Source organism: Staurois parvus, unplaced genomic scaffold (assembly GCF_062004578.1).
Source record: "Staurois parvus isolate SC_StPar_1 unplaced genomic scaffold, SC_StPar_1.0 ptg000031l, whole genome shotgun sequence".
NCBI lineage: Eukaryota > Metazoa > Chordata > Amphibia > Anura > Ranidae > Staurois > Staurois parvus.
Window position 1 is genome coordinate 17,072,964 of NW_028317827.1, and position 26,581 is coordinate 17,099,544.

The 26,581-nt window shown below is 41.4% G+C and overlaps 2 protein-coding genes across 2 annotated transcripts in view; one reads left to right on the plus strand and one right to left on the minus strand.

The window, feature by feature from the left end:
- LOC149470828 (bile salt export pump-like) overlaps positions 1–26,581 on the minus strand; it is a 132,182-nt gene that overhangs the window by 36,499 nt on the left and 69,102 nt on the right. The window contains exons 13-15 of the mRNA XM_089660342.1: positions 23,524–23,634; positions 20,655–20,780; positions 19,670–19,873 (exon numbers count right to left, since the gene is read on the minus strand). Of these exons, the coding sequence (XP_089516468.1) occupies positions 19,670–19,873; positions 20,655–20,780; positions 23,524–23,634 (441 nt within the window). The remainder of the gene's footprint in view (positions 1–19,669; positions 19,874–20,654; positions 20,781–23,523; positions 23,635–26,581) is intronic.
- Positions 4,147–15,364, plus strand: LOC149470829 (uncharacterized). The gene is made up of 3 exons (XM_089660352.1): positions 4,147–4,279; positions 10,482–10,670; positions 13,084–15,364. Exons 1-3 carry the CDS (start codon positions 4,219–4,221, stop codon positions 14,904–14,906), a joined length of 2,073 nt encoding a protein of 690 aa, XP_089516478.1. The 5' UTR covers positions 4,147–4,218; the 3' UTR covers positions 14,907–15,364.

Sequence of the window (26,581 nt, forward strand, 5' to 3'; positions counted from 1 at the left end):
ACTGACACCAATGATACTTACCTTGCTGACCCCTGCTCCAGCCTGGGCTCGCTCTCTCCCTCTCCCATCTACAGCCTGCAGAAGCAAAATTTGCACTTACCTGTCAGCTGTCTTCCTTCTCTGGCCTCTCTCCTCTTCACTCACTCCTGCAGCTCCCTCGATCTTCTTCGATCTGCGCGCTCTGCCGCTCGGCTCCTCCTCTCCAAGCTCCACCTCCTCGCCGGTGATTGGCCGCCTGTGTGCCTCTCCTGAGCTACAGTTCCGGTGGCCAATCAGCGGCGAGGAGGCGGAGCTGTTGAGTGATCCCGGAGGTGTGGCCAGGTTACAGGGGCAGCATATCATCCCGCCCACAGATCGCGAGACAGAGCAGCGGTGTCTCGGTTCCTAAGACCATCGGAAATATGTTTTCCGATGGTCTTAGGCGACCCCTGGGAAATGGTCGTTCGACCCCCAAAGGGGTCGCGACCCCCAGGTTGAGAACCGCTGCCCTAGAGCAACTATGGCAATACCATGGTGGATTTCCCATGCATATTTGAAGCTATAGGCAAATGACAAATTTCTTCCACAAATTAACCCCCAAATTGCTCCCTTCAGACTCCCTAACTGTCTTTGAATCTACAGTATGTGTGGCTCAAATGGGAACTCACATCAGCTTTTATCACAAATGTATAAACAAACGTATAGCCAATTACTCACAATAGACCCCATATTTTGTGAAGGAATAGGAGGAAGCATTGGGGTCCATGTTTACACCAACCTAATTGCAGAAAATGACTAAACACTCCCATGTTTCCTTGATTAGCTCCAAGACCCAGGAGACATGCTATAAATTTTTCTCTTGCTGGCATAAAACCCCTGTGCAGTTATCAAAATGTTCCCAGGAGCCCCCCACAAGAGGGCTAATATCTGCACCTCTGATAGCATTGCCCTAAGATGCAAACATTTTGGAAGGCAATCTTGCCATGAATACAAAAGACCACACCTAAACCTATATAATACACTCCCTTTCACTACCTGTTTCATGATTCCCCTTCCTCCCTTAAATGCTGCTAAGAGCCTAACACCCAGATTCTGGAAACAGGCATGTTGCCACACACTTTTAAATAAGAAGAATAAAGTAGAAAGGATTATAGCAGCAGAGTAGTGGATTTATACCACTAGGGATAAAAAAGACAAAATTCCAGGATATCAGGTCTGGCTAGATGTGTTACGAGTTCGAAATCGATGATACTACTGAGGTCACTCTACTGACCTGGCCGAAATCAATAGCAACTTTATTTTCCATATTTGAGATCAGAGAGATAATTTTATAATTTAATTGTAATTTTATATGGCTCACCGCTTGGAGGCAGTGGTACACTATTGTTTTTGCCCAGATGGTCACCCCCTCTGGGTCTACCCTCCATAACCAAAAGTAACAAATCATTTCATAATGTTCTCAATATGCTCTGTTCTTATTGTCATAATTTTATGCTGGAATATTTGATACAAAGCTTCTCTCTTTTCTGTAACTTTTATTATTGTCTTACTTTAAAATGTTCTATAAAAAAACTGATTATACAAAAAGAGAAACCTGTCAGTCTTCAATGAAACTACAGTACATCCAGTTAGCTATGGCATTAAAAAAAATAATGCATAAAATATCACATTGGCTTTTATCTTAAGAAAATATGTGTTTGCTACTACTGATTGTTTAATATTCTGTGCACAGGCATCAAAAATGCACATTTATCTATCCATATGTTTTTTATTTGCCATCTGCTAGAGGCTAGAGATCCTTCACTTTTCTCTGCAGAGTACAGTTATGTACAAACAATACAAGCCAGAGAAGGGAACACTTTGGCAAACACAAACCATCCATGGCTGTGTCTCCATGGTGCAAAAAGCTTTGAGTGTACATTGTGGCCTCCATTTCTAAAAGTGAATTGAGGTTTGTCTGCATAGGTCACACTAGATAATTAACAGCGTTTAAAACTTTGATGTCAAGAAGCTCAGGCTGGCATCGGGGTGTCAAGAATATATTATTAAGTCACACTGACATACACTGCTCAAAAAAATTAAAGGAACACTTTGAAAACACATCAGATCTCAAGGGGAAAAAATATCATGTGTACGTAAGGATGCCCCATCGTTTGATGGATATGAAAATTATCAACCTACAGAGTACTGAATTTAAAGACACCCGAAAATCAAAGTGAAAAAATGATGCAGCAGGCTAGTCCATTTTGCTGAAATTTCATTGCAGGAACTCAAAATGTTACTCAGTAATTTGTATGGCCCCCACGTGCTTGTATGCATGCCTGACAACGTCGGGGCATGCTCCTAATGAGACGATGGATGGTGTCCTAGGGTATTTCCTCCCAAATCTGGACCAGGGCATCACTGAGCTCCAGGACAGTCTGAGGTTCAATCTGGCAGCGTCGGATGGACCAAAACATGATATCCCACAGGTGTTCTATTGGATTTAGGTCAGGCAAGCATGGGAGCCATTCAATGATATCAATTCCTCCATCCTCCAGGAACTGCCTGCATACTCGCGCCATTGTCATGCACCAGGGGTAACCCAGGACCCACTGCACCAGCGTAGGGTCTGACAATGGGTCCAAGGATTTAATCCTGATACCTAATGGCATTCAGGGTGCCATTGTCTAGCTTGTAGAGGTCTGTGTGTCCCTCCATGAATATGCCTCCACAGTCCATCACTGACCCACCACCAAAATGGTATTGCTGAACAATGTTACAGGCAGCATGATGTTTTCCCTCGCTTCTCCAGACTCTTTCATGTCTGTCATATGTGCTCTGGGTTAACCTACTCTCATCTGTGAAAAGCACAGGGCGCCAGTGGTGGACCTGCCAATTCTAGTGTTCAATGGCAAATGCCAATCGAGCTCTATGGTGCCAGGCAGTGAGCACAGGGCCCACTAGAGGACATTAGACCACCCTCATGAAGTCTGTTTCTGATTGTTTGGTCAGAGACATTCACACCAGTGGCCTGCTGGAGGTCATTTTGTAGGGCTCTGGCAGTGCTCATCCTGTTCCTCCTTGCACAAAAGAGCAGATACCAGTCCTGCTGATTGATTAAGGACCTTCTACGGCCCTGCCCAGCTCTTGATTGATTGTGCTGGGAGACACAGCAAACTTCCTGGCAATGGCGCACATATTGATGTGCTAACCTGGAGGATTTGGACTGCCTGTGCAAGCTCTGTAGGGTCCAGGTATCGCCTCTGGCTACCAGTAGTGACACTGCCCCTAGCCAAATGCAAAACTACTGAAAAATAGTCAAAAAAGATTAGGGGAAAAAATGTAAGTGGCCTCCACCTGCAAAACCATTTCTGTTTTGGGGGTCGTCTCATTTTTTCCCATCTAGTACACCTATTGTTAATTTCATTAACACCAAAGCAACTGAAAGAGATTAACAACCCCCTCTGCTACTTAACAGATCAATATTCCAGGAGTTTAATTGACTTAATGCTATACTCTGGTTAAAAAGTGTTCCTTTAATATTTTTGAGCAGTGTATATTAGGTGGTCAGGCCACCCAATAATGATATTTTAGATTCTGGAGGACAGCAACAGGTGAAACTAGAAAGTGAGTTCTAATATCTCCCAGGGACATCAATTGTGAGCTCTCCAGGTCTGAGCTTACAGTTTTTCCCATCTGCATTACCCATTATAAGGGGATATATCTCTTAGAAGGCTTTGTATAAAAAGGTGAGAGTGTGGTAGGAGAAATACGGACCAGTGGTGGAATAAGAGCTGAAAACCCTATTAAGGATATCTCACCAATGCCACCCCCTGAAAGGAATAAGAAGCTTCAGACTTGCCATTCCCACCGGCACTGATAGTAAGCTATTGGAATTGAGTGGACTGGGCATTATAAATTGTGAGAACATAATATTTATTAAATAGCTAATTCTGAAAAAAGAGTTAACATTAAAACAATAAAGAACAAATATGAGAACTCAATAGGATGACATAAGTACCCAATGACCTTTACAGAAAAGTGGGACTTCTCTTACCAGTCACTAATGATAGGTTTCTTTCACCTGAGATAATTCATTAATTGCAGGGGCCGGCCGTTGTGTGATACAAGGGAGACTAATGTCTCCAGCCACGTATATATAGCAGAGAAAGTGACAGAAGAACATCAGGTGAAGAACAACTCCTTTCTCCTGAGCACAGTATCCACGTACACTGAACAGTGCTGGTGTCGCTAAGAATGAAGCTTCTCATCTTTTCCTTGCTGCTGGTAGCAGTGGCAGCAAGATCACTCCCTGATGGTAAGTGCCTATTTCACTGTGTGCTGTTATTTTAGTTTGGATATAGCTGCCATTTTATAAAAAACACTTGCCCCCTCACTTCAATGCCTCAACACCAAACAAACTTACAATCTACAGTCTTTTGTTGCAATTTGTTTGAAAGTTAGCAGCATGTTTTTGGACTTAAGAAAAAACCCAAGGAAAACATAGGAAAATATACCCATTCTCCATGTAGGTTGTTTTGCTGGTTGGACGTGAACACAGGATAAACATGATAAACATTTAGCCACCATGCTGATCCTACTTTCACTGGTCAGTTAGCATAAGGCCTAGTTCACACTGGCACTGAAAGCAGGCATTTGAGAGGCGTTTTTAACACTTCTCAAATGCCTATGAAAATGACACTATGGACAGCACACAGTGCTGTTCACATTATCAAAACTTGAAGCGTTAATGTCGCATCGCTTCAAACTGAAGCCTCATGTCAAGTCTGGAAGAGTTTGAACTCTTTCAACTCCTCCCATTCAAGTCTATGGTGACGCTCCGCAAACGCGCTGGCAGATCTATCACCCATACTACAGCTCATTAACGCTTGTCTAATGCCCATACTAATGCTATAGGAGCATTTGTTAAGAGTTAGGGCTTGTTCACACTTGACTAAATTTCTAACACTTCTAATGTTCTCCTTGTGACTGGTAGCAATGGGTGTAAGAGTGTTTCCAAAGGCAGAAACAGGATTTATTTTATAGTTTCATTAATGGTTATTTCCACAAGGTGTAGCAATGGTGTACAAAGTGCACTAACACATAATTCTCTAGAAGGTTCAACTTTCATTTGTTGGACCAATTAAGGAAAATTCAAACTGGCTGATATGTACGTACAGTTTGTACAGTATGCCAACCTTTGTTTTTTGCTGTTGGGTACACAGGGGTTCATTTACTAAACCTGGAGAGGGCAAAAATCTGGTACAGCTGTGCTTGGTAGCCAATCAGCTTCTAACTTCAGCTTGTTCAATTAAGCTTTCACAAAAAATCTGGAAGCTGATTGGTTTCTATGCAGATTTGCACCAAATGTTGCAATCTCCAGTTTTAGTAAATCAACCCCAATGTGTAGACAAACATACCAAATCTGTATGGTGCTCATAGAAGCAGAACTAGCAATATAGAGATATAACTTAAAGCCAAATTACAGTCAAGTCCTTTTATTTTGTTTTCGATTGAGTTAGGAAGGGTTAGCACCTCTGTCAAGTTTTGATTCTTTTCTTTGACCCAAGATTTCACCTAAGTTCCTGTTAGAAGATCTCTACAAACAAAATCCATATTGTGGCATTGTGGGGGTTAGAACTTCTGACTATCTTTGTCTCTCTGTACCAGTGAAAGCTGCACCTCAATGTGTTGTACTGATATCACTGGGATAGGAAACAGATAAAAATCACAGGCAGAAACTGATACCTGATTGTATCTGAAATTCTTCCCTACTCAAGCAAAACATTTGGGCTGGAGTTAGGCTTTAATGCCAGTGGTGCTGGCATGTTCTGGAGTTAGGATGACAAAGTAGTGGACTCCAAGGTGGGTTAAGATTCCAAACAAAAGGCTCATTCACACCATTTGCATTGGGATGTGCTGGGCAGCATTGTCCAACACAGTCTCAAGGCAAAGACCAGTAAATGTGCCTTGTCTGCTATGATGTCAGTTCATATCATTGTGTTGCAGTGGTGTGCATTGAAAAAAAAAGTACTGCATGCAGAAACCACCACATTCTATCACCTCTGTGTAAATAGAATATAATGACAAGTCACTTGTGGCATTTTAATAGAGTTATAACAAAAAAGATAAGAAAACAGTGTGATGTGCTGGGATTAGAAATTCAGCACTGTGCCCTCCCAGAGTACACCAGCAGGCTAGGTGGTGTAAATCAACCCTAATGCCTGTCTGGATCCCTACGAGTAGGAGAGTCAGGTTATGTGCAGCGAAAGCATGAGATCACCAATCATTAGAGACCGATTCAGCAATACTTTTATTTGCCAGATTAAAAGAGTACAAATCACACTCTTATTGTGACAAATAATAGGAGCAGAGCCCTCTGATTCCTACTGTATTAAATTGTATTGTAATTGTACTGTCTGCCCTTACATTGTGAAGCGCTGCGCAAATTGTTGGCGCTATATAAATCCTGTAAAATAATAATATCTGGACCAAACCCAATGGCTTGTTGCACTCATCTGTTCATTTCACATAAAATGGTGCTGGGATGGTGTTGCAAAGGCTACTTTAGGTGATATATGGAGCATATCTCCTAGATTGTAAGCTCGAAAGAGCAGAGCCCTCAATCCCCTCATGTTTTGCGTTGTATTGGTATTGTTCTGTCACATGTTCTGTCCCCCTTCGTAATGTACAGCGCTGAGCGAATTATTATATTTATAAATACTGTATAATAATATAATAATAACATTTCCAAAGCCATAAATGTGACATTCACCAAATATTCACTGCAGGTGAATTTCCTGGCATGTATTTAAAAATTAAAGGATTGCCAATTTGGTCGATGTCATATCCACTCCTTTATAAATAAACCCCTTAATGTTGAGATTCTTTTGGATTCAGAACTTGACATGTACTTTAATCTTTCTGCACTTTAACATGGTAAGGTAGGACAGTCCACAATGACATTTATAAACAACATTTACTGTCTCCTCTTCATTGTTTTTTTGCCTTGTTGCCAGGCTAAAGTGGTCCACATTTAAGACAGGAGTTCTGATCAGGTCTGCCCATTTGTTTTTCAGGTGGACCTGATTGGAAGGTCCATTCATCCCTACTGACAGGCAGGTGTGAACAGGTTTGTGTCCGTTTACACCCGCCTACCTCCGGGCCTGATCCAATCCACCAAAAAAAATGAAAGGAGATCCGTGCACTTCCGTTTAAGTGGATCAAGTGTAAATAGACAGCAGAGTCCGTTTACTCCTGGCTGTGTCATCCACCCCCCTTGCTACCCCCCCCCCCCCCCACTGATCCAATCAGCAGGGGATCAGCTCCCAGATCCCCTGCTGATCACAATGGAATCCAACCCGTGTGAAAGGGGTCTTATACTTAGTTCACAATAAAATGTTTGAATGGTGTAATACATAAGCTTACTAAAGAGAAGCAGAATAGAAATATATATATATATATTTCTTTCAGCCTTGATAAGGTATTCTTGTGCATAGACCTGTACATTGGACTTTCATGCTTAAATTACAAGCAAAGATATGTGCAAAGGTCAGTTAATGCCTTGAAAGAAAATTTCACCGATCTCACTTCTGACCTGCTTTCTGTAAAAGAAATCTGTTTACTGTGAGTTATGGCATTTACAGGCTAGAAAAAGGGTCAATTAAAGCACAGGAAAATGGAATGTCTTGCTGATATGTATAATATATATATATATATATATATATATATATATATATATATATATACAGTAGATAGCACCCTCCTAGTTTAGCTAGGGGAAGCTAGAGTCTTGATTGATAGTGAGGAGGGCTGAGTAGCAGCCTGGCTGTAATGGCCAGAAGGTCAAATTGTGTTCAGTAGATAGCACCCTCCTAGTTTAGCTAGGGGAAGCTAGAGTCTTGATTGATAGTGAGGAGGGCTGAGTAGCAGCCTGGCTGTAATGGCCAGAAGGTCAAATTGTGTTCAGGAGCTGAGAGGCTCTGCAGGCCAGCCCCTCTGGAATTTCCCCTGCTCTAGGGCTTTGGAGGGCTTCGGAGGAAGGCCCTAAAGGCAGTGGGTGGATCTGAGGAGTGGCTGGCTTGCACTTTTGAGGGATCCTGGCTAATCCCAAACAGGGGCAAGGGGCTGCGACAAGGAGCTGTGCTGAAGCCTGCTCAGCTGTAGGAGAGTTTGGGTGAAAGACTGTGAGGAAGATGGGAGGCTGAAGGCAGGAGGCTGCAAAGAGGCCCAGTGGGGTGTGGCCTACTTGCAAGCTTGGAGATGGAAAGGGAGAAGCTTAGACCCCAGCACCAGATCCCCTGTTCAGGGACACCTCCAAATTGCTCGGTGAAGAAGAGGAGTTCATCTAGGGTCTGGGGTGGTACATTAAGGAGATGCTGGCTAGCAGTGAAGGCTTGCAGATAGTTCCAGGAAATTGTCCTCATCTCATCTGTTTGCTTGGGCATCCTGTACAACTCTAATCCTAGCCCAGTTCAAATCCCCTAAATAAAACAACAAAAACAAACTGCAAAGACTGATTTCTGACTCTGGATGCTAACCTGTGTGAAGATGCGTGTTTCCTGGCTGTGCAGGACTATAGGGGTAGGGGGTTCCCTGACTCTCCACCTCATCCATTTAGAGAATGCATTCAGTCAGATGCAACGAGTGACCTCCTGTGTGCACAGCGGGGCAGTTGTTTGGTAAAGGATCTGAAAGTTAGTGAAGATCACTGTAGTAGCGGTGCCTACTGCAGTGCTTTCCAGCTTCCATGGGGATTCCACCCCATGGAAGCTGTATGTGGGGATTCCACCCCATGGAAGCTGTATGTGGGGATTCCACAGGTGTGGAACATACTGTATATGCCTACATTGGTCCAAGCTGTAACAATCTACAAATTGCCATACCTAAACTTCACCTTTAAAATACAAAACAAAGACAAAGAAGCCAAGGTTTTACCACCCATGTTTCTGTTACACATGCAAATATCAATGTTAACAATAAATTTGCAACTCAGTTATTGCAGCATATAGAATAGAAATAAATCAGAATCCATATGGTAATTGAAAGATTTACATCTATAACTACTTGATGCTCCAGACCCATTTTTTTTGTTTAGTTTTGCATACAGCATGGAAGGGTTGGAACCTCTGTTAGTGTTTTATTGCTAATCGTCATTAAAGTGGTTTACACTCATTTTCTTCCCCAAGAAATGAGGTTGGTAGACCTGAGCACTGTCCTGTGGGGAGGAGGTCACATGCTCCTCTAGTCCTAGAAGTGCTGGGCGATGTTGCTGTCTATAGAGGAGGAGAAAGAAGCAGAGGGGGAGAGCTGGTAAGGTGAAAACTGGGTCAGAGAGGATGGGGGGGACCAATGTAACTTTGCCATGCATAAACAGAAATTGATGGGTTATCCAGAACAAACAAGATAAACCACTTGATTACCCCATCCATGCTAAAAAGCATGAACAGATTAATCTCCCATGCCTAATGTATTCTGACAGCCTGCACCTACGGCAGTCGAAATACCCAAACAGTGGCTGCATCTGATTGGATGCAGCTGTTCTTTTGCTGAATTTTTTTCACCTGGCTTCTTCAATTTTCATACTGAAGGATGTCAAGTGGGAGGATGGTGACAGGGCCACACACAGCTCGAATATCAGTAGATTCATCAGGTCAAAAACTCCTTTCATGTATGGCTAGCTTAGGGCAGGACTTTTCACTCCTTTGGAGAGCTTTCCTTTCACTTCCTGTTAGTGTGGTCCACAAAGAATGGATTTATATACATTGGGGATTCATTAAGGTATACATTTAAATTAAAATTGAGATTCTTCACCTTGTTTGAAAGAAAAAGAAAATAAAAGTCAGCAGCTACAAATACTGTAGTAGCTAATTTTTAATAAAGGACACTTACCTATCCAGGGATCCAGTGCCATCCTAGCCCGGGCTAGGTCTTCGCTGGTCTTCGAGTCCACAGCGCTGGAACTGTGGGAAGCTGGCCATAATTCCTTAAGGCTTCACAGACAACTTCCCACATGCGTAAGCTGTGCTTTGCGAATGGTCCCACAGCCTTCTGGGTTCTGTGATGTGTCCCAGAAGGTTGCGGGTGTGGGGGGAGGCAGATAATGTCTAGTGGAATCACCTAGGAGATTGAGATCTGACTGCAACTGGGAGCGGGTACTGCTCCCCCCTCCCGAAAAAGAAGTTCCAAAAAAGAAAAGGAGGGGGGAAGAGGGCATAAAGCAGAACTTCTCCTTTAGGGTGAAGTTCTGCTTTAAGTATACCCTTGGTAGATTACCTATCTGGTTTATATTCATGTAAATTTTCATCCAAATGCACTTTTAAGGGTGAAGTTCTGCTTTAAGTATAGCCTTGGTAGATTACCTATCTGGTTTATATTCATTTAAATTGTCATCCGAATGCACCCTTTAGGGTGAAGTTCTGCTTTAAGTATAGCCTTAGTAGATTACCTATCTGTCTAATATTCATGTAAATTGTCATTCAAATGCTATACCTGACTCTTATTTGGCAAATTATTTATAGGTCCGCAGAAAAACCTAAGATGTCCTGGATTCAGCAAAAAAAATTCAAGTGCATCACTGCAAGAAAACAAGGGTGGTAGAAACTGTAGCGCTTGCGCACAGCCCGCCTGTACTTCCGATGCCGACTGTCAAAATAACAAAATCTGCTGTGAACTTTACTGTGGGTTCAGATGTGTTAATGGTATCAGTGGTAAGTATTCCTAAAGACATAGTTATCTATATCGAGTAGTTATATTAACTACTTGCCCTCTAGAGGATTTACCCCCCTTCCTGACCAGGCCATTTTTTGCGATACGGCGCTGTGATACTTTAATTGACAATTGCGCGGTCATGCAACGCTGCACCCAAATGAAATTTACGTCCTTTTTCCCCACAAATAGAGCTTTCTTTCTGTGGTATTTGATCGCCTGTGCATTTTATATTTTTTGCGCTATAAACAAAAAAATGTCAATTTTGAGAAAAAAAAATATTTTTTACTTTTTGCTATTAAACATGTTATATTTCATCATAAATTTAGGCCACAATGTATACATGTGTTTGCTAAAAAAAAAAAATACCAATACATGTAAGTTAATTGGGTTACGTGAAAGTTATAGTGTTTACAAATGGCGATATATATATACTGGAATTTTTTTAACTTTTTTTTTTTACTAGCAATGGCGGCAATCAGCAACTTATAGTGGGACTGCGGGACTGTGGCGGGCATTCTGACACTGCGGGGGGCTAACTTAGTGTCACTGAGTGATACCAATACAGTGATAATAAAAAGCACTGACACTGTACTAATGGCAATGGGCAGGAAGGGGTTAAAATCTGGGGCGAGTAAAATTGTTTATCTATATTATTATCTTCCTGAGAGAAATGTCAAATGTGGCACAAGTCATTCTAAGGGGGCTGTTTCAGCAGTATTTTAGTTGTCTCATGTAATGTGCCTGCAATTTAAAACTTTCCCTGATCATATTCCCAGTCACCAATAATGCCGCATGTTTGCACTCCTGCAGCATTTCCACAGTCCGACAATTTCTTGATGTATTTCGGTAGTTTCTGACAGCTTTCTGCAGCATTACATCAGCTGAATATTATATGCAGCACTTAGTGATCTCAGCAGTGAGCCTAACTTGGGGTATCTCATTCAAAGAACTTGAACTTAACGAGCATGTAGTATTGTGAGCCATGGCCAGTAGGTGGTGATAAAACTGCTAAAAGCTAGTTAAAGTGAACATTTCACTTTATTTAATTTATTTCAGGTACTTATATAGCGCAGACCGACAATTTACATATATGTTGTACATTCACACCAGTCCCTAACTCTCAAGGGGCGTACAATCTAAGGTTCCTAACTTGCATTCATACATACACATACTAGGGCCAATTTAGACAGGATCCAATTAACCTACCAGCATGTCTTTGGAGTGTGGGAGGAAACTGGAGGAAACCCATGCAGGCACAGGGAGAACATGCAAATTCCAGGCAGGTGGTGCTGTAGTTGGAATTCGAATCAACGACCCTAGTGCTGCCAGGCAGAAGTGTTAAACAATTATCCCTTGTGCTGCCCCTTGTGCTGCAAACTCATATCCAAATTACAGGTTCTTTTCATAGGCCACTTCAGCCATTCTCCCCTGGCACACTGTTTGTCTGCCAGAGCCCTGATTCTAACCCCTTTGAAAGCTCTTTGTTGGTTTCTATCAAAGTTTTCAGACTTGAAGTAAAAGTGAAGTTCTGGGTACAGCAGTGAAGATTCCCTATTAGGTTTTAATTGCTGTCTGTGACTGCACTGGGGGATTCGCTCTCACCTTTAGCCTTGGCACCTTTTTTTCACCAGATCAGAAGGTGAGGGTGCTGTCAACAGAGCAGCGATAGAGGGAAAATGTTCAAATGGGGACAGCTGTTCCTGAGACAGTTATGAAAAGTGATTTCCACTTACTATGGGAATATTTCCTTTTATTTCTGTCTATTCATGTGGGGTGAAATCTCCCCAGTAGGAGAGTTGCACTTTAATGAGTTTCTCCACTCCCCCATGTGACAGTGTTCGTGTCTGGTGATTGGCTACTTAAGCCTACATCCTAAATACTATGTCATAAGAATGAGAGGGTAGGGTCAGGTTCTCGCCTATACTAGGAAGTACTGGGTATTTCTGAGGACAATAGACTAAAAGATGGCAGAAAGGGCGTTCAGCAAAGCTGATCATCAGCAGAATAGCTTTTCAAAAAACAAAACAAAATAAAAAAAACAACCCAATATGTTTCAAGGATCTGTGTCCTCTTCACCAAGGCTACAATTAACAACCAACATAGTAATGAAACTTAAATCAAATGAATATTGTGTAAGATTTGTAGAGCTTGGCAGTTCCTGACCCAATTTCATAACCTACACAACTGATTCTGTTTGATTTATTGATTCAAACTACATGTTACCTTCTTGATTATTAGCACCTGGATGGTATAATTGTTTATGCACTTGACTATATGTCTGCAAAATCCTTAGCTGTGTGCAAGTGTACTTGGGAGAACTGAATCTTTGAAAATGAGTAAAACCACTTACTTGATAATGGCTAGGGTAATATATTTTCTGGTGTTAATAAAAACTTTATATTTCATGTTTAGATTTCACAAAAGGACCTAATGATATAAAGCAGGAAACACGTCACAGGAATGGAGATCAGGAAAACAAAGTAAGACTCAAACGGCATGTCAACAATGATGGTAAAACAAATAATAATAGCAGCCCTGAAGATGGACAAAGCAGTGAAGAGGATAAACAGAGCAGTGAAGAAAATGGGGTCAAACAGTGTAAGTCAAGAGGGAAGAGAGATGTCAGTGACAAGGATAAACAGAACAGCGAAGAAGATGGGGATGAAAGCGGTCGCAATATAGCGGAGGGGAAGAGAAAAGAAAATCATGGTAAAAGAGGTCGCAATACAGCAGGGGGGAAGAGAAAAGAAAATCATGGTGAAAGAGGTCGCAATACAGCAGAGGGGAAGAGAAAAGAGAATCATGGTGAAAGAGGTCGCAATACAGCAGAGGGGAAGAGAAAAGAGAATCATGGTGAAAGAGGGAAGTGTAAATCAAGAGGGAAGAGAGATGTCAGTGAAGAGGATAAACAGAGCAGCGAAGAAGATGGTGGTGAAAGCGGTCGCAATATAGCGGCGGGGAAGAGAAAAGAAAATCATGGTGAAAGAGGTCGCAATACAGCAGAGGGGAAGAGAAAGGAAAATCATGGTGAAAGAGGTCGCAATACAGCAGAGGGGAAGAGAAAGGAAAATCATGGTGAAAGCGGCCGCAATACAGCAGAGGGGAAGAGAAGAGAAAATCATGGTGAAAGCGGCCGCAATACAGCAGAGGGGAAGAGAAGAGAAAATCATGGTGAAAGCGGCCGCAATACAGCAGAGGGGAAGAGAAGAGAAAATCATGGTGAAAGCGGCCGCAATACAGCAGAGGGGAAGAGAAGAGAAAATCATGGTGAAAAGGGTCGAAAGACAACAGAAGAGGATAAAAAGGCTAAACATGGAAAAAAGGGTCATGAAACAGCAAAAGAGAAGCAAAAAGAGAAACAGGGTGAAGAGGGACTGACCAAAGCAGCAGAAAAGAGTCAGCAACAGCATGAAGGCAATGTAGTTAAGGGGAAAAGACATGCCAGATCTGTTAATCACGGGGAAAAGCAAGGCCATCAAAAAGGACAGGAACCAGGAGAAAGGGTAGGTCAGAAGGAGGGAGACAGAAGAGCCCGTTCAAATGATAGTAGAAAAGATGAGGTTGCCAAGGATGTAAATATAAATTCCTCATCTGAGGAAAGTAATGAGCAAGGACAACAAAATCATGGTGAAAAAGGTCACAAAATAGCAGAGGGGAAGAGAAAAGAAAATCATGGTGAAAGCGGCCGCAATACAGCAGAGGGGAAGAGAAAAGAAAACTGTACAAGAAGACAATGTAAATCAGAAAGAACATCAGGCAACAAGGACTTGAAAAGAGAAAATGAAGAAACAAATGAAGAAATACAGGAAAATGACAAATCACATAGATCTAGGGAAAAGAGACATGCAGAAGAAAAGAAAGGAAATGTACCTACTTTCAAAAAAGAGGGGGAAAAAGGAAGGAGACAAAAACGTGAATCTGAAGAAGATAAATCAAGCGAGGAAAAAAAAAGTAAAAAAATCAGAAAGAATAAAAACAGAAATGATTCAGGAGGGAGCTCTTCTCATGAATCAGAGTCAAGTGAAGAACAGTCACCAGTTCAGCAGACACCAGTAGAGGGCAATGACATCCCAACAGATTCTGCAACCGAACAGCTATCAACCCCTCCACAAATGCAGGAAATAATGCAAACACTTGAACTGGAAGTTCAAAACACCGAACAGGAACCAGCTCAATTATTCGACCTACAACAGGAAGAACCACAAGACCAGCAACCAGTTCCAGCAAGTACATAGCCATCAGCTACAGCCAATGAGGTGCCACTTCCAGGAAATGAGCAACCAGTAGCTGCAGCAAATAAACAGCCAACATTACTATCAGCTGTCCAACCACAAAACCAACCTGAAGACCAATCAGCAATCAGCTTTAGAGAATTAGCAGCCTTCTGTGCTGACATAGAAAATGCAAATAGTAGTTAGTTCCTGCAAGTACACAGTACCATGCTGAAATGTAGTTTATGTTATAATTGGTGCAGTAAATATAGAATATAGCAGGGATGTAGAGAAACAAATACTGGATTGCTAGCTTTTTAATCCATACTAAATACAGTATCTTTATGTGCTATAATGTTAGGCAGCACAAGGCCACAGTGGACTAACATTGTTTTTATTTTTTTTATTCTGGTGTCTTGCTAAGAATGGTTATAAACTTTGTTCCTCTACAAAACCCATTAAATAGATATCTGCAAAGATAATTTCAGTGTCTTTCTTTGGCTTTCCTGATGCTGGCCATAGGCAGCTTGAATTTTGCCCAGTTCCTGCTGAATCAGCCAAAATGATGTCAGTGGGTGGCCCTGCAAACACCAACCGGGTACACAAAAGTAGATTTAAAACTTGACTGAGGATAAAAAAACTGATTCTGGAAGATTAGGGACAGTGACTGCATCCTATCAGATGCAGTCACTGTTCATCAGTGTCCTTGTATTCAGGCAGTGGGAGATTCCAGCATCCATGCTGTTTAGCATAAATGGGGAAATCAAATGTTTGATTCTGGTTCAGTCTGCAGGATGAACAAAAGAAAATCAAACCGTGTATGGCTAGCTTAACCAAAATTCTGATAGTGAAAGGGTTCTGCAAGATATGCAGTGAGATACTTAAAGTGGAACTACAGACAAGCAGCTAATTACATGGGAGAAATGCATATACAGGAGCTGTATTACTTGCATAAGGATTTGTATGTCTGTCAATCCAGTCCTGAGATTCAAATAGCTCATCCCCACAACATAACCCTGTCTAGCAGGAGAGGGAACCTGATTTTACTATGCTACAGTTTCACTTTCACTTACGGGTCCCCACCCTGTGAGCACAAAAGGAGAAGCAACACACTGATGAGCACATATTTCTGTCACTCTGTTCTCTCCTCCTATCAGCATGTTCCATGCACTGCAGCAAACCTGATTGGCTTCCTGTGCTGCTTCTCACTCCCCAGTCTCAGCTCTGCTGTATAGGGAATGACAAAGATTCCAGATCAAATTCAGGTACTTACACTGCTTGCATTTAAATAAAATAAATCTATCTACATCTATCTAAAATTAACACTTTTTTCTAACTTTTCGATAGAGTAGGGAAGTGTTAACACCCTGTCAGATGAATACTGTCCTGTAGGGAAATTTAGTCCTATAATTCCTTATGATTAATGTTGCCAAGCCAGGAAGTGGTGGGGAATCCAAAATGTGTCACTGAAACAAGAGGAGAAATCTTCTAATAGGGACATCTGTCCTGGTGACAACTATTTAGATGGGGTTTCCCCAAGCTTTTGGGTTTTATCCCACGCTAAAATGTTTAAATATTTCACATACCGCTTCAGGCAAGATCAGGCATCACTCTCCAGAATCACATCTCAGGTGTTGGCTTGCCTCGTCTCCACCAAAGCAATCAATTGTATCAGCAACAAGAATGCAGCGGACCGAGATGCAGAACAGTAGTTTAGTGTCACCATACTACTCAGGGGGGATCAGGGATTTTTTTTTTACACTTTGATTGCTTTTACAATGATGATCACTGTAACAGCATTGTTTGAACTGTCATTAATGGGTTACATTCCTAACAGCTGTGATTACTTGATCTGTGATTGGCTACAGCTAATCAAATGGTACAAGGTGCTATGATTGCCAAAGGTACCATGTGATAGCTGTGGGCCAATCACAGCATCACTGTATAGGAAGCACAGCTGTTAGGAATGACATTCATTCATAACAGCTTTGTTGACATTGTGCTCATGTGAAGTGGACGGATACTGGAAGCCACAATCCACATGTACTGTATGTGATCCATCCTACCTGTGCCGCCCACCCACAGTAAATGTACTGTGGGCAGGCAGCAAGTGGTGTGAGGCCCACAGGTCATTGCCTACTCTACCTATGTGGTAATCCAGCACTGCAGGGATGTTCTTAGTCCTGTTTGATCTCTGTGGTTGAAGATGAAAACCTGCTTAGCAGCCATTAGGGGGTTAATTAGTCATGATGCACCTTTTCCTTTTATCAATTTTCTGGCATTCTACCAGATTTTCTGAACCAGATTTCTGAAAAATGGTATTCTCTTCTGCATGCATAGAATAATATATCCTGTGATGGTTCACATGTGTAGCACCCTCCTAGTTAGAGTAGGCTGCTAGGCCATATTTAGTTTTAGTTTTACTATAAACAGTGAAGAAGGGGTTGATTCATTTGGGCAGTTCAGGGTTTCACAGGCTGCTGCTGCTCCCTTTGTTTTCTAGAGATTTCTGGAACATAGTGAGTGGGAAGGCAGAAGCTGGAGTCTGAATTTTTACAGGGCTTCAGCCAATCCCTGGGGAGATGAGTGCCCAGAAGGTGGGGAAGAGTCCATAAATGGTCTGAAGCCTATGCAGCAGGGGCAGCTTGCTGTATGTGGGCGTAGGGCAGAGTTCTAGGGTCCAGCCTTCTTCAGGAGACATCTTAAAGTGTATTTTCACCCTTTCAAAAAAATCTGTAAGGTGACCTTACACTGGACCCCCTCCCCATCTCCCCAGTCTCACTGTATCGGTGTCTCACGATCCCCGCAGTTAGGCGTCAGGATGCTGCTTCACCGGTCTGGGGATTTGACGTTCCCACAGCTTATTCTCCTATCCTTACCTCTCAGCATGTATGGACAAGAGGCATTCTAATTGGTCGGCACCATCACATGGATGGTGATGACTATTCAGTATCCGTCTAGCCCATTCTGTCAGCGCTGCAAGAAGAGGAGAGAAAGCCAGGAGGATTTCAAATCCCCAGATCGGTGAAGGGGTGTCCCAGTGCCTGACAGCAGGGGACCACAGGACACTGGCACAGCGGGACCATGGATGATGGGAAGGGGTTGAGTGTAAGGTCACCTTACAGATTTTCTGTAAAGGTGAATTTACACTTAAAGGTTCAACAATACAGCCAGTATTGTGTACAGAGCAGCCAGAGGCCTAGCAGTCCTCAAGTTCTACAGTTCCAAAGTTTCAGGGTATCCCAGCCTCACCATCTCTATCCAAATTCCTATTCCCAATAGAACCCTAAAAGAAACCCCTAGACTGATTACTGAGCCAAAATGAAGAATGCTGAAAATGCCATGTGCTTGGCTGTCCATACTGTGAGTGGGGAGATAAGCCCAAATAACCAGAGGCTCCTTCAGTGGTAGCCCTACACATGTATTTTATTTTCAATTTTGGAATTAGCTGATTAGCAGGAGAGCACTTTTGAGCTGTGGTACAGAGTCTAGAGAAAGGACAAAATAATGTGGGGACGCTAACATCAACACAAAATAAGTGAGTGACTGGAGAAAGTAGCAGCTAGCACAAAAAAGGTGAAAAATCAAACAAATATATATAAAATAAGTGCAGCGCCAAAGCAAATAACATGAATAAAATATGTGAAAATATAAAGTGATGCTAATGGCTAGAAATACAAACCTATCAAAAGAATATATGTGAGCAGTGCAAATTTACATAATGTCCAAATCCAAAAGTCTCAGTCAATAGTGCTTCATCTGTGTAGATTGCTGAATAGTGCAGTCTCCTTTAAGTGAATCCACCACCACTATGCACTCACCAGAAGTAACAGGATAAAGAGCCTCATACAAAAAGAACTGCAGCTTCAAAGGATCACTTGGCCACTCCAATGACTCATCAGCTGGAAATACACCCTGTTAAAATTAGCTTACCACTTGGAGCCAGAAATGCTTTTCATAGTGTAGTTTATTTATTCCAATAGAGTAAAAGCATAATAAAACCACGTGAAATACAAAAACAGCCAGCAAAGGACTTACTAAGATGGCCGCTGCTCCAACATGTGGACACGATGGCGTGATGTCAACACCTAGGCTCCTTCCGACGCATTTTGTGCACCAGCATGTCCCCTGAAGATGTGCTGGTGCACTAAATTCAGTGGCCCTCCAGAGGTTAAAGAGGGATCCTGCCCCACAAGGGGGAGCTTCCATTAAAATCAGAACTTACACGAACAGTGCATTTTAAAAACACTGGTGAAGCTCTATACACTTCTGAAAAGAATAACTTGCATGCTTGCAGTGAGGTTAGTGATGCAAAAAGATATTCAAGAAGTGGCAGCTGCAGCTAAGTTTAATAGGTCGAGTTGATTTATTCTGGAACCAGGATTTTCTGACTGGTATCCCGAATGAGCCTTTACATGTTCTTAGATTTATTTTAACCATTTCACCCCAGTTCATTGAACTACCTAGCCTTTTATTTGGCAATTACAAGTCCTAGAGAAGGGGACTGGTGAGACCTCAAAACACAATGACTACTTCTGTTACTTCTGTAACTCTCAAATTAGCAAATAAAAATCAACTGGAAACTTTTTCTTAAGAAAAACTGGCATACCTGTCCTTTTCACTGCTACTTGGCAATCCCTTGATGAAGTAGTGCCAGCACGGAACCCCTCTGTGGACAGTTACAGTGGTGTTTCAATGCACCACTCCAAGGGTCTCACTAGTGCCAATTTCCAATACTATTTCATAAATCTAAATATATTTTAGACAGGCTTTAGAAGCAAAAATACCTGAGGTAGATCCATAATGAAGTTGTAGGCATTTGCTTCCTTGGCTGCTTTGATGATATCTTCCATAGTTGCACTATCTTTACCATAGCGTATGTTTTCTGCAATAGTTGTTGCAAATAAAACAGGTTCTTGCTCTACAATACCAATGAGGGAGCGCAGCCACTGGATATTCAGAGAGCGTATGTCATGCCCATCCAGAGTGACCTGGAAAGATGAAATTAGCAACAAAATGATGAGGGTGAGGCAACCTAACCTGAATTTTAAAACCTAGTTTTTGTTTCCGCCTCTGGCCAAATTGGGGAAATTATTTCTCACTTCCTGTTCTTTCTTTGACACCTATACAAAAAGTAGGGGATGCAGTGGTCACCAGGATGGTAAGTCATAGACAGCAGCAAAAATATTGTCAGACATTTTACCCTTTCCCCACACTACTAAAAATGTGTTTTTTCTTCTGTCTCCCCATTGGCGAGATTTACTATGATTTCCCCTTCTGACAGTTATCAAGGCAAAATCTCCTAAAGAGGAAACAATGCCAGCATAAAAATGTAACACACTCCTTTCTCTGGAATAAGGAGTTAAAGTGCAACTGTGACCAGGCTAATGACATTTAACTATTTACCTATTGTTAGCAAAGAGTAAAAAGGCTTAAAAACAAGCTCTTGCTGACCTCTGAAGCTGCAGGAACTGTGGAGTAATCCATCCTCAACCTGTACAGTAGGAGCACTTTCAGCAGCTCCGTTCACCATGTTTCCTCTCCCAGCAGTGACTTCACAGCCTTCCAGCCTTCTAACTTTCAATGTAAACACAGAGAAGGTGCTTGGGATGGAGAAACAGAGTGCTGAAACCCTGCTTGATTGACCTCATGTAAACTTTGAGGATTAATTATTGGACTAATTAATTTAGTGAATATCCAACAGATTGCATAATCTGCAATTAATTATTCAGGCAAATAAAAAATTGCAAGCCACTGAAAAAGTCTACTTACCATGCCTTCATCTGGGTCATAGAAGCGTTGAATAAGCTGAATTGTTGTACTTTTTCCAGCTCCACTAGGTCCTACAAAAGCTGTAGTTTCTCCTGATTTAACAATCATGTTTAATTTCTCTAAAATCTGAATAAAAATGTAAACCACTTGTCAATTGCATCATTTAGGGTCAGTACAATAATTTGCAGGTTATACATTTCAGAAGAGCGCTAAAGTCATCTTATGCATAGCTTAGCATTGTTGAAACCAGAGAGAATTTAAACCCAGAGGCCCTGATCAAATTCAGCATCTTCGGGATACATTGGTTAACTTGAAAATAACTTTAGGACTATTTTAAAGTTACCTTACACTTACCAGTTGCTAATCAAGTTTTTTCAGCTTATTTGTTTTTTTCTTTTGCACAGTGTTATATACAGGGACAACAGCAGCTGGTAAGTTTGTTTCTAAACAAACCCCATACCATCACCATGATTGGCTGTTAACTGCTTGCCCTCTAGAGGATTTACCCCCTTCCTGACCAGGCCATTTTTTGCCTTACGGCTCTGTGTTACTTTAACTGACAATTGTGCAGTCATTGAAATTTATGTCCCTTTTTTTTACCACAAATAGAGCTTTCTTTTGGTGGTATTTGATCACCTGCGCATTTTGAATTTTTTGCGCTATAAGCAACCAACAATTTTGAAAAAAAAAAACAATATTTTTGACTTTTTGCTATAAAACATATCCAGTAAAATAAATACAAAAATCTAATTTTGTCATAAATATAGGGCAAAATGTATTCTGCTGCGTCTTTGCTAAAAAAAATCCCAATACATGTAAATTAATTGGTTTATGTGAAAGTTATATCGTCTACGAATGGCGGTATATATACTGGAATTTTTATTTAAATTTTTTTTATACTAGTAATGGCGGCGATCAGTGACTTAGAGCAGGACCATGGCGGGCATTCTAACACTGGGTGGGAACTGACTAACTGCCACTGACATCCCAATGACACCAATACAGTGATCAGTGCTAATAAAAAACACTGACACCATACTAATGACACTGGGCAGAAAGGGGTTAACATCTGGGGTGATCAATGGGTTAACTGTGAGCTGTGTGGTGTTTTACATAATGTGCGTGTGTGTTTTACTAGGGAAACATGCTGCTGTGCAGAGAAATACACAGCAGCATGTTCTTGCTGACAGAAGAGAGACCTGTGTTGTTTACACACAGGTCTCTCCCCTGTCAGTGTTACTCGACGATCGCTGGGTGCCGATGGGGAATCTCCGGCGGGGACCTGGTGATTGACATCTGTAGTTGCCAACTCGCATGCGGGTAGGGCGGCACACACGTGCCCTCTACCCAGAAATGCAAATCACGTATATTTACAAGTGATTTTACGCAGCCCTGACACCTCATAGCAATAGTTCTACTATAGGGCGGTGGATAAGCGGTTAAAATGATGACACGATTACAAACCATGGTTCTTGGTTTCTGATTACTAGTTTGAGGCAGGCAATTGTCAGCCATATCAAAATCTTGACTAGGAGCATGCATAGATGTGCCTGTGTTGTGCAACTGTACTGCTAACCAGATTCAAACTTCCACCTCTGTGATGAATACTTGTAGATCCACTGAATTTAGCCCAGGCACTTTACTATGTTAATAAAACATTATACACCTGTACATATAATGTGTAAAACCCTATATCTCTACAATTGCCAGCAGTTGCTAGTGGGTGTATTCCCTCTAACACCGTTATGAGATAAAACAAAAAAGCAGGAGAGACATTTCCAAAAACACCCAATGCAGGTTACTGCCTCTGACACACAGAAAGGCTAATATATTAAAGTATCAGCTAAAACAATAAAAAATGTATAATAGCAGTGCTAATGACTAAAGTGCTCAAAAAATGAAAGTGCTATTGTGCTAAGACAAAGTGCTCGAAAAAGGTAAAAATTCACTTTGCTACAACCATCAAAATCTTCTAATATGATCTTATGCAAATAATTGATAAATAAAGTGCCTGATAAAGTGCAGATGTGACAACTTATTAAAGTCCTGTGTGCAAAAACACACTCTTGTGTTTCCGTACTGATGTCATCCTTTAGAGTAAATCACTCTCCAGACCTCATTGACATCTTTTTATAAGTTGCCACAACTGCACTTTATCAGGCACTTTATTGGAATGGGAACTGTAAACTATAACATTAATTGTTTAGGTTTATGGTTTTACTGTGGATTACTTGTTAAGAATTTGTTTATTGTATGAATGTATATGCTGTTTGTAGGCATTGGATAAGAATAGGGGTATTATTTTACTTACAAAGGTGTAATTGGTTTACACCTTATTTATCAATTATTTGCATAGGATCATATTAGAAGATTTTGATGGTTGTAGCACAGTAGCACCTTCATTTTTTTTGAGCACTTCAGTTATTATCATTGCTAATATACATGTTTCTTGTTTTATCGGATACTTTAATATATTAGCCTTTCTATGTGTCAGAAGCAGTAACCTGCATTGGGTGTTTCTGGAAATGTCTCTCTATATTTCAGAAAAAGTAACCAGATCACCAAATTACTCATAAACAGGTTGGACTGATATACTACAGCTTGCAAGAAAAACTGAAACCCTGTGTATCTAGGCAGTGTTCTCTGTATGCTTTTCCAGGATCAACCAAGATGTGCAGTGGAGCTGTGAACCTTGAAGTATCGACTGAACTTTAAAACAAGCCATCACTGACCTCTGTAGCTGTAGGCACTAAGGAGTGGTTCATCCTTAAACTTCAGAGCAGATATGTTGTGCTCATACAATGCATACTGTGGGACCAGCATGTGCTCATTATATAAATCAATGTCATTGCTGAGTTTTGCATCTTACCTTGACCTCTGGTCTCGATGGGTAGTAAAAGGTAATATTATGAAATTCAATTTCTCCCTTGACTTTATCTAGTTTATATCCTTCTTCAGACATGCAGTCAATTTTTGGCTCCTGCAACCAAGCAGACATTTTGCATGACTTAGTAAACATGAAATGTTGTGTCTTTGTAAGGGCTCATTCAGGGTGCCAATATGCCAATACTGGTACATGAAACAGTTTTTTTTTTCACAGAACGTTATTGATATTTCGCATGTGACACTTCAATAAAGCTCTATTCACCACAGTGGCATTGCAATATGGTGGTCTGCACTGGTACCCGCTGCTCTGAAAAAAGTACTGTATGCAAAACAACATTGAGTAAACTGACACCACGCTGCATGTATGTAGCCAGGAAGTGGCTGCAAAGATGCTGCAGGAGATCAGCTGTACTAACATGCAGCACGGGTTAAATATTAATTTATTAGCAATTCTTCAAAACACAGAATGATTTAGAAAACTAAATGAAATTCAGTTGGAGTTTACATTTAATTTAATATGTGTATTTTTTAAAAGTGCAATAGCCTTTAATGGCTCCTGTGGGTTAAAGAAGCCCCTGTCAACTTGTTATCTTGGACCAGTTCTTGTGCCAAAAATAGTCCCATTATCTTATGTTTTTTAATAGAATTACAGATAAATGGAATTGAGAGTACATTTGTGTTGAAATCAATTTAACCAAAATGTTTCCACTTCTCCCTAGTGCTCTGTGAATCCTGTGTCATGCACACTTGTACTAACTCTGCACTCTGTATTAAAAGTGTTTTTTCAAAACAAAGGTTTTCTAATTAAAAAAAGATAAAAAAAAACTAGTTTAATAAAATTGTATAAACTTAAAAATAAAATAAAATCTGCTCACCATTTTAGTTTCCCTTTAAGGGTAAATAGGAAGAGCTGCATGAACATTTCAAGGAAATTGGAAGTCACTACACGCATTGTAGGAGATGTCGTTTAGAAAATTGGCCATACGTCTCTGGGCAGAATAGAAGTGCACTTACGAAAATGATCCTTTTGGGTTTACCTGGCCTTTTGCTGTATTTCAGCATCAAATTGATTCTATTCTGGAAATCACAACTCTAAATCTTGTGTTTTATATTGTGAAGGAAAAAGAGTTTTCTAACCTGAGAAATAACCACCAGTCTGAAACTCTTCATGAGCCATGCAGCAGTAAAAAAAAAAATGAAACTGATGGCACTTACCAGTCTCAGTATAGCCTGGCATGTAGTTGCAGGAATTAAAGTGAACAAAAATTGAAAAAAGAAATTGTGAACAGGCAGGCTCTTTATTGCAGAAGAGACATTGCACGGTTGTATATGTAATGTCTCTTCTGCAATAAAGTACATTTACCTGCCTATTCGCAGTCCCCTATAGAAAGTACACTGAGCGAATGCACTCCTGCACATGAGCGAGAGTGACGTCATCCCGCATTGGCCAATCAAGACAGCCAAAGACCATCACCTGGAATAAGCCAGGGAGAAGATGCTGGCACTGGCTAGGGACCTTGCAAGGGTTGCACCTTTGGTACTAAGAAGGGCTGATGTTAGAAACCACAGGGCCCCATACAGACAACTTGACAATCGCGCCCCCCCCAAAAAAAAAACCACACACAGTCTACTATGCTACAGTTATGAAAAAACACAGTGAGAGATCGGTACTGATCACCCATTGCATTTATTTAGGAAAGGAAGGGGCTGGTAAATGTTGCATACAGTATTTACTGGACCCTTCCCCCACCCTCCATCCTAAAGGACTCTAATGTGTGCTTGCAGCTGACTGTGGGAAGGAGGGGTGGGAAGCCAGAAACACTGCGGGGGTGGAGGAACACGGGGGGGGGGGGGGTTCTGGGCAGCAGAGGGAAATGTATGGTGCACAGGAAGGGTGATGGGTACAATTACTGGAACCAATCCCCTGTATGGCTCTCTCTGTAGCAGCTAAAAGCCAGCGGGAAGGAGAGAATAAACTAGCTTTCATCTGATGCAGAGAGAGCCATATAGGGGATCGGTTCCAGTAAGTGATCCCCATTGTGCCGATCATCCTCCCTACCCACATCTGATTCACCCAGCTTCCTGGGCCCCCCTGCTGGCCTGGAGGACCGGTGGTACCCTCTTATCCATGGCCCTGGTACTAAGGTAGGCATTTTTTTACTTAGTTCCGCTTCAAAGTGACTTTTTCAAATATATAAACGTCTAAATAAAGTTGATACTAGAAAATAAGCAAGTAATAACTTAACTTTCATGCTACACCTTTGTAATATAGAAATTTCTCCATGAAGTCTGTGAAGAATCCTGCTCCTCTTGGATTGTCGATCTCCTTCGTAGTGCTTTATGGTTCTTTTACTCCATAATAATGATAGCAATGGGTGTTCAGTGTTTGGTTTCCTTTGCTCTTTAACGCTGAGGTGTACACTGCTCCCTCTTTACCCAGGAACACACAATGTGCATGGTGCCCTCATATGTGCAATAATGTCATAACGGATTGTATTATTACATTATTATAGATAGAAACAGAAAAGATCTGCAAAATGCGTAAATCACCTTGCAATCAAAACAAACAATTTGAAAGATTTAGGGGACAATTCACCAAGCCATATCTTACTGCATCCAAGTATGCGGTAAGATATCGCATAGCGCTTTAAAAAAAATGTGGCCATTCACTAAAAAATTTTACTAAAATACCACATGAGTTAGTCATGTGGTATTTTAGAAGTGAAAATGTGGTAATGTAACGAGTCATCAGCTGTCAGCTGTCTAAATGTAAACAAAAGAATTACTGGCAATTTACAATTAAGAAAAAAAATGGTGTGGGGTCACCCCCTTCCATGCCAAGCCCTTTGTGTTTGGTATGGATTTTTGGATTTTGAGGGGAACCCCCCATGCCAAAATAAAAAATGGCATGCCCTCCCCTAAATCCACACCAAACCCTTATCTGAGCATGCAGATGGGGGGAGGTGCGAGTGAGCACCCCCCTCTGAACCATACCGGGCCACATGCCCTCACCATGGAGGGGTGCTTTGGGGCAGGGGGAG

What these genes read in the sequence shown, in the direction of transcription:
- LOC149470829 (XM_089660352.1), top strand. Translation starts at nt 4,219, where the DNA reads ATGAAGCTTCTCATCTTTTCCTTGCTGCTGGTAGCAGTGGCAGCAAGA. An exon ending in AGCAAGATCACTCCCTGATG is followed by an intron (nt 4,280 to 10,481) that starts GTAAGTGCCTAT and finishes AATTATTTATAG; the next exon opens with GTCCGCAGAAAAACCTAAGA. An exon ending in ATGTGTTAATGGTATCAGTG is followed by an intron (nt 10,671 to 13,083) that starts GTAAGTATTCCT and finishes TTTCATGTTTAG; the next exon opens with ATTTCACAAAAGGACCTAAT.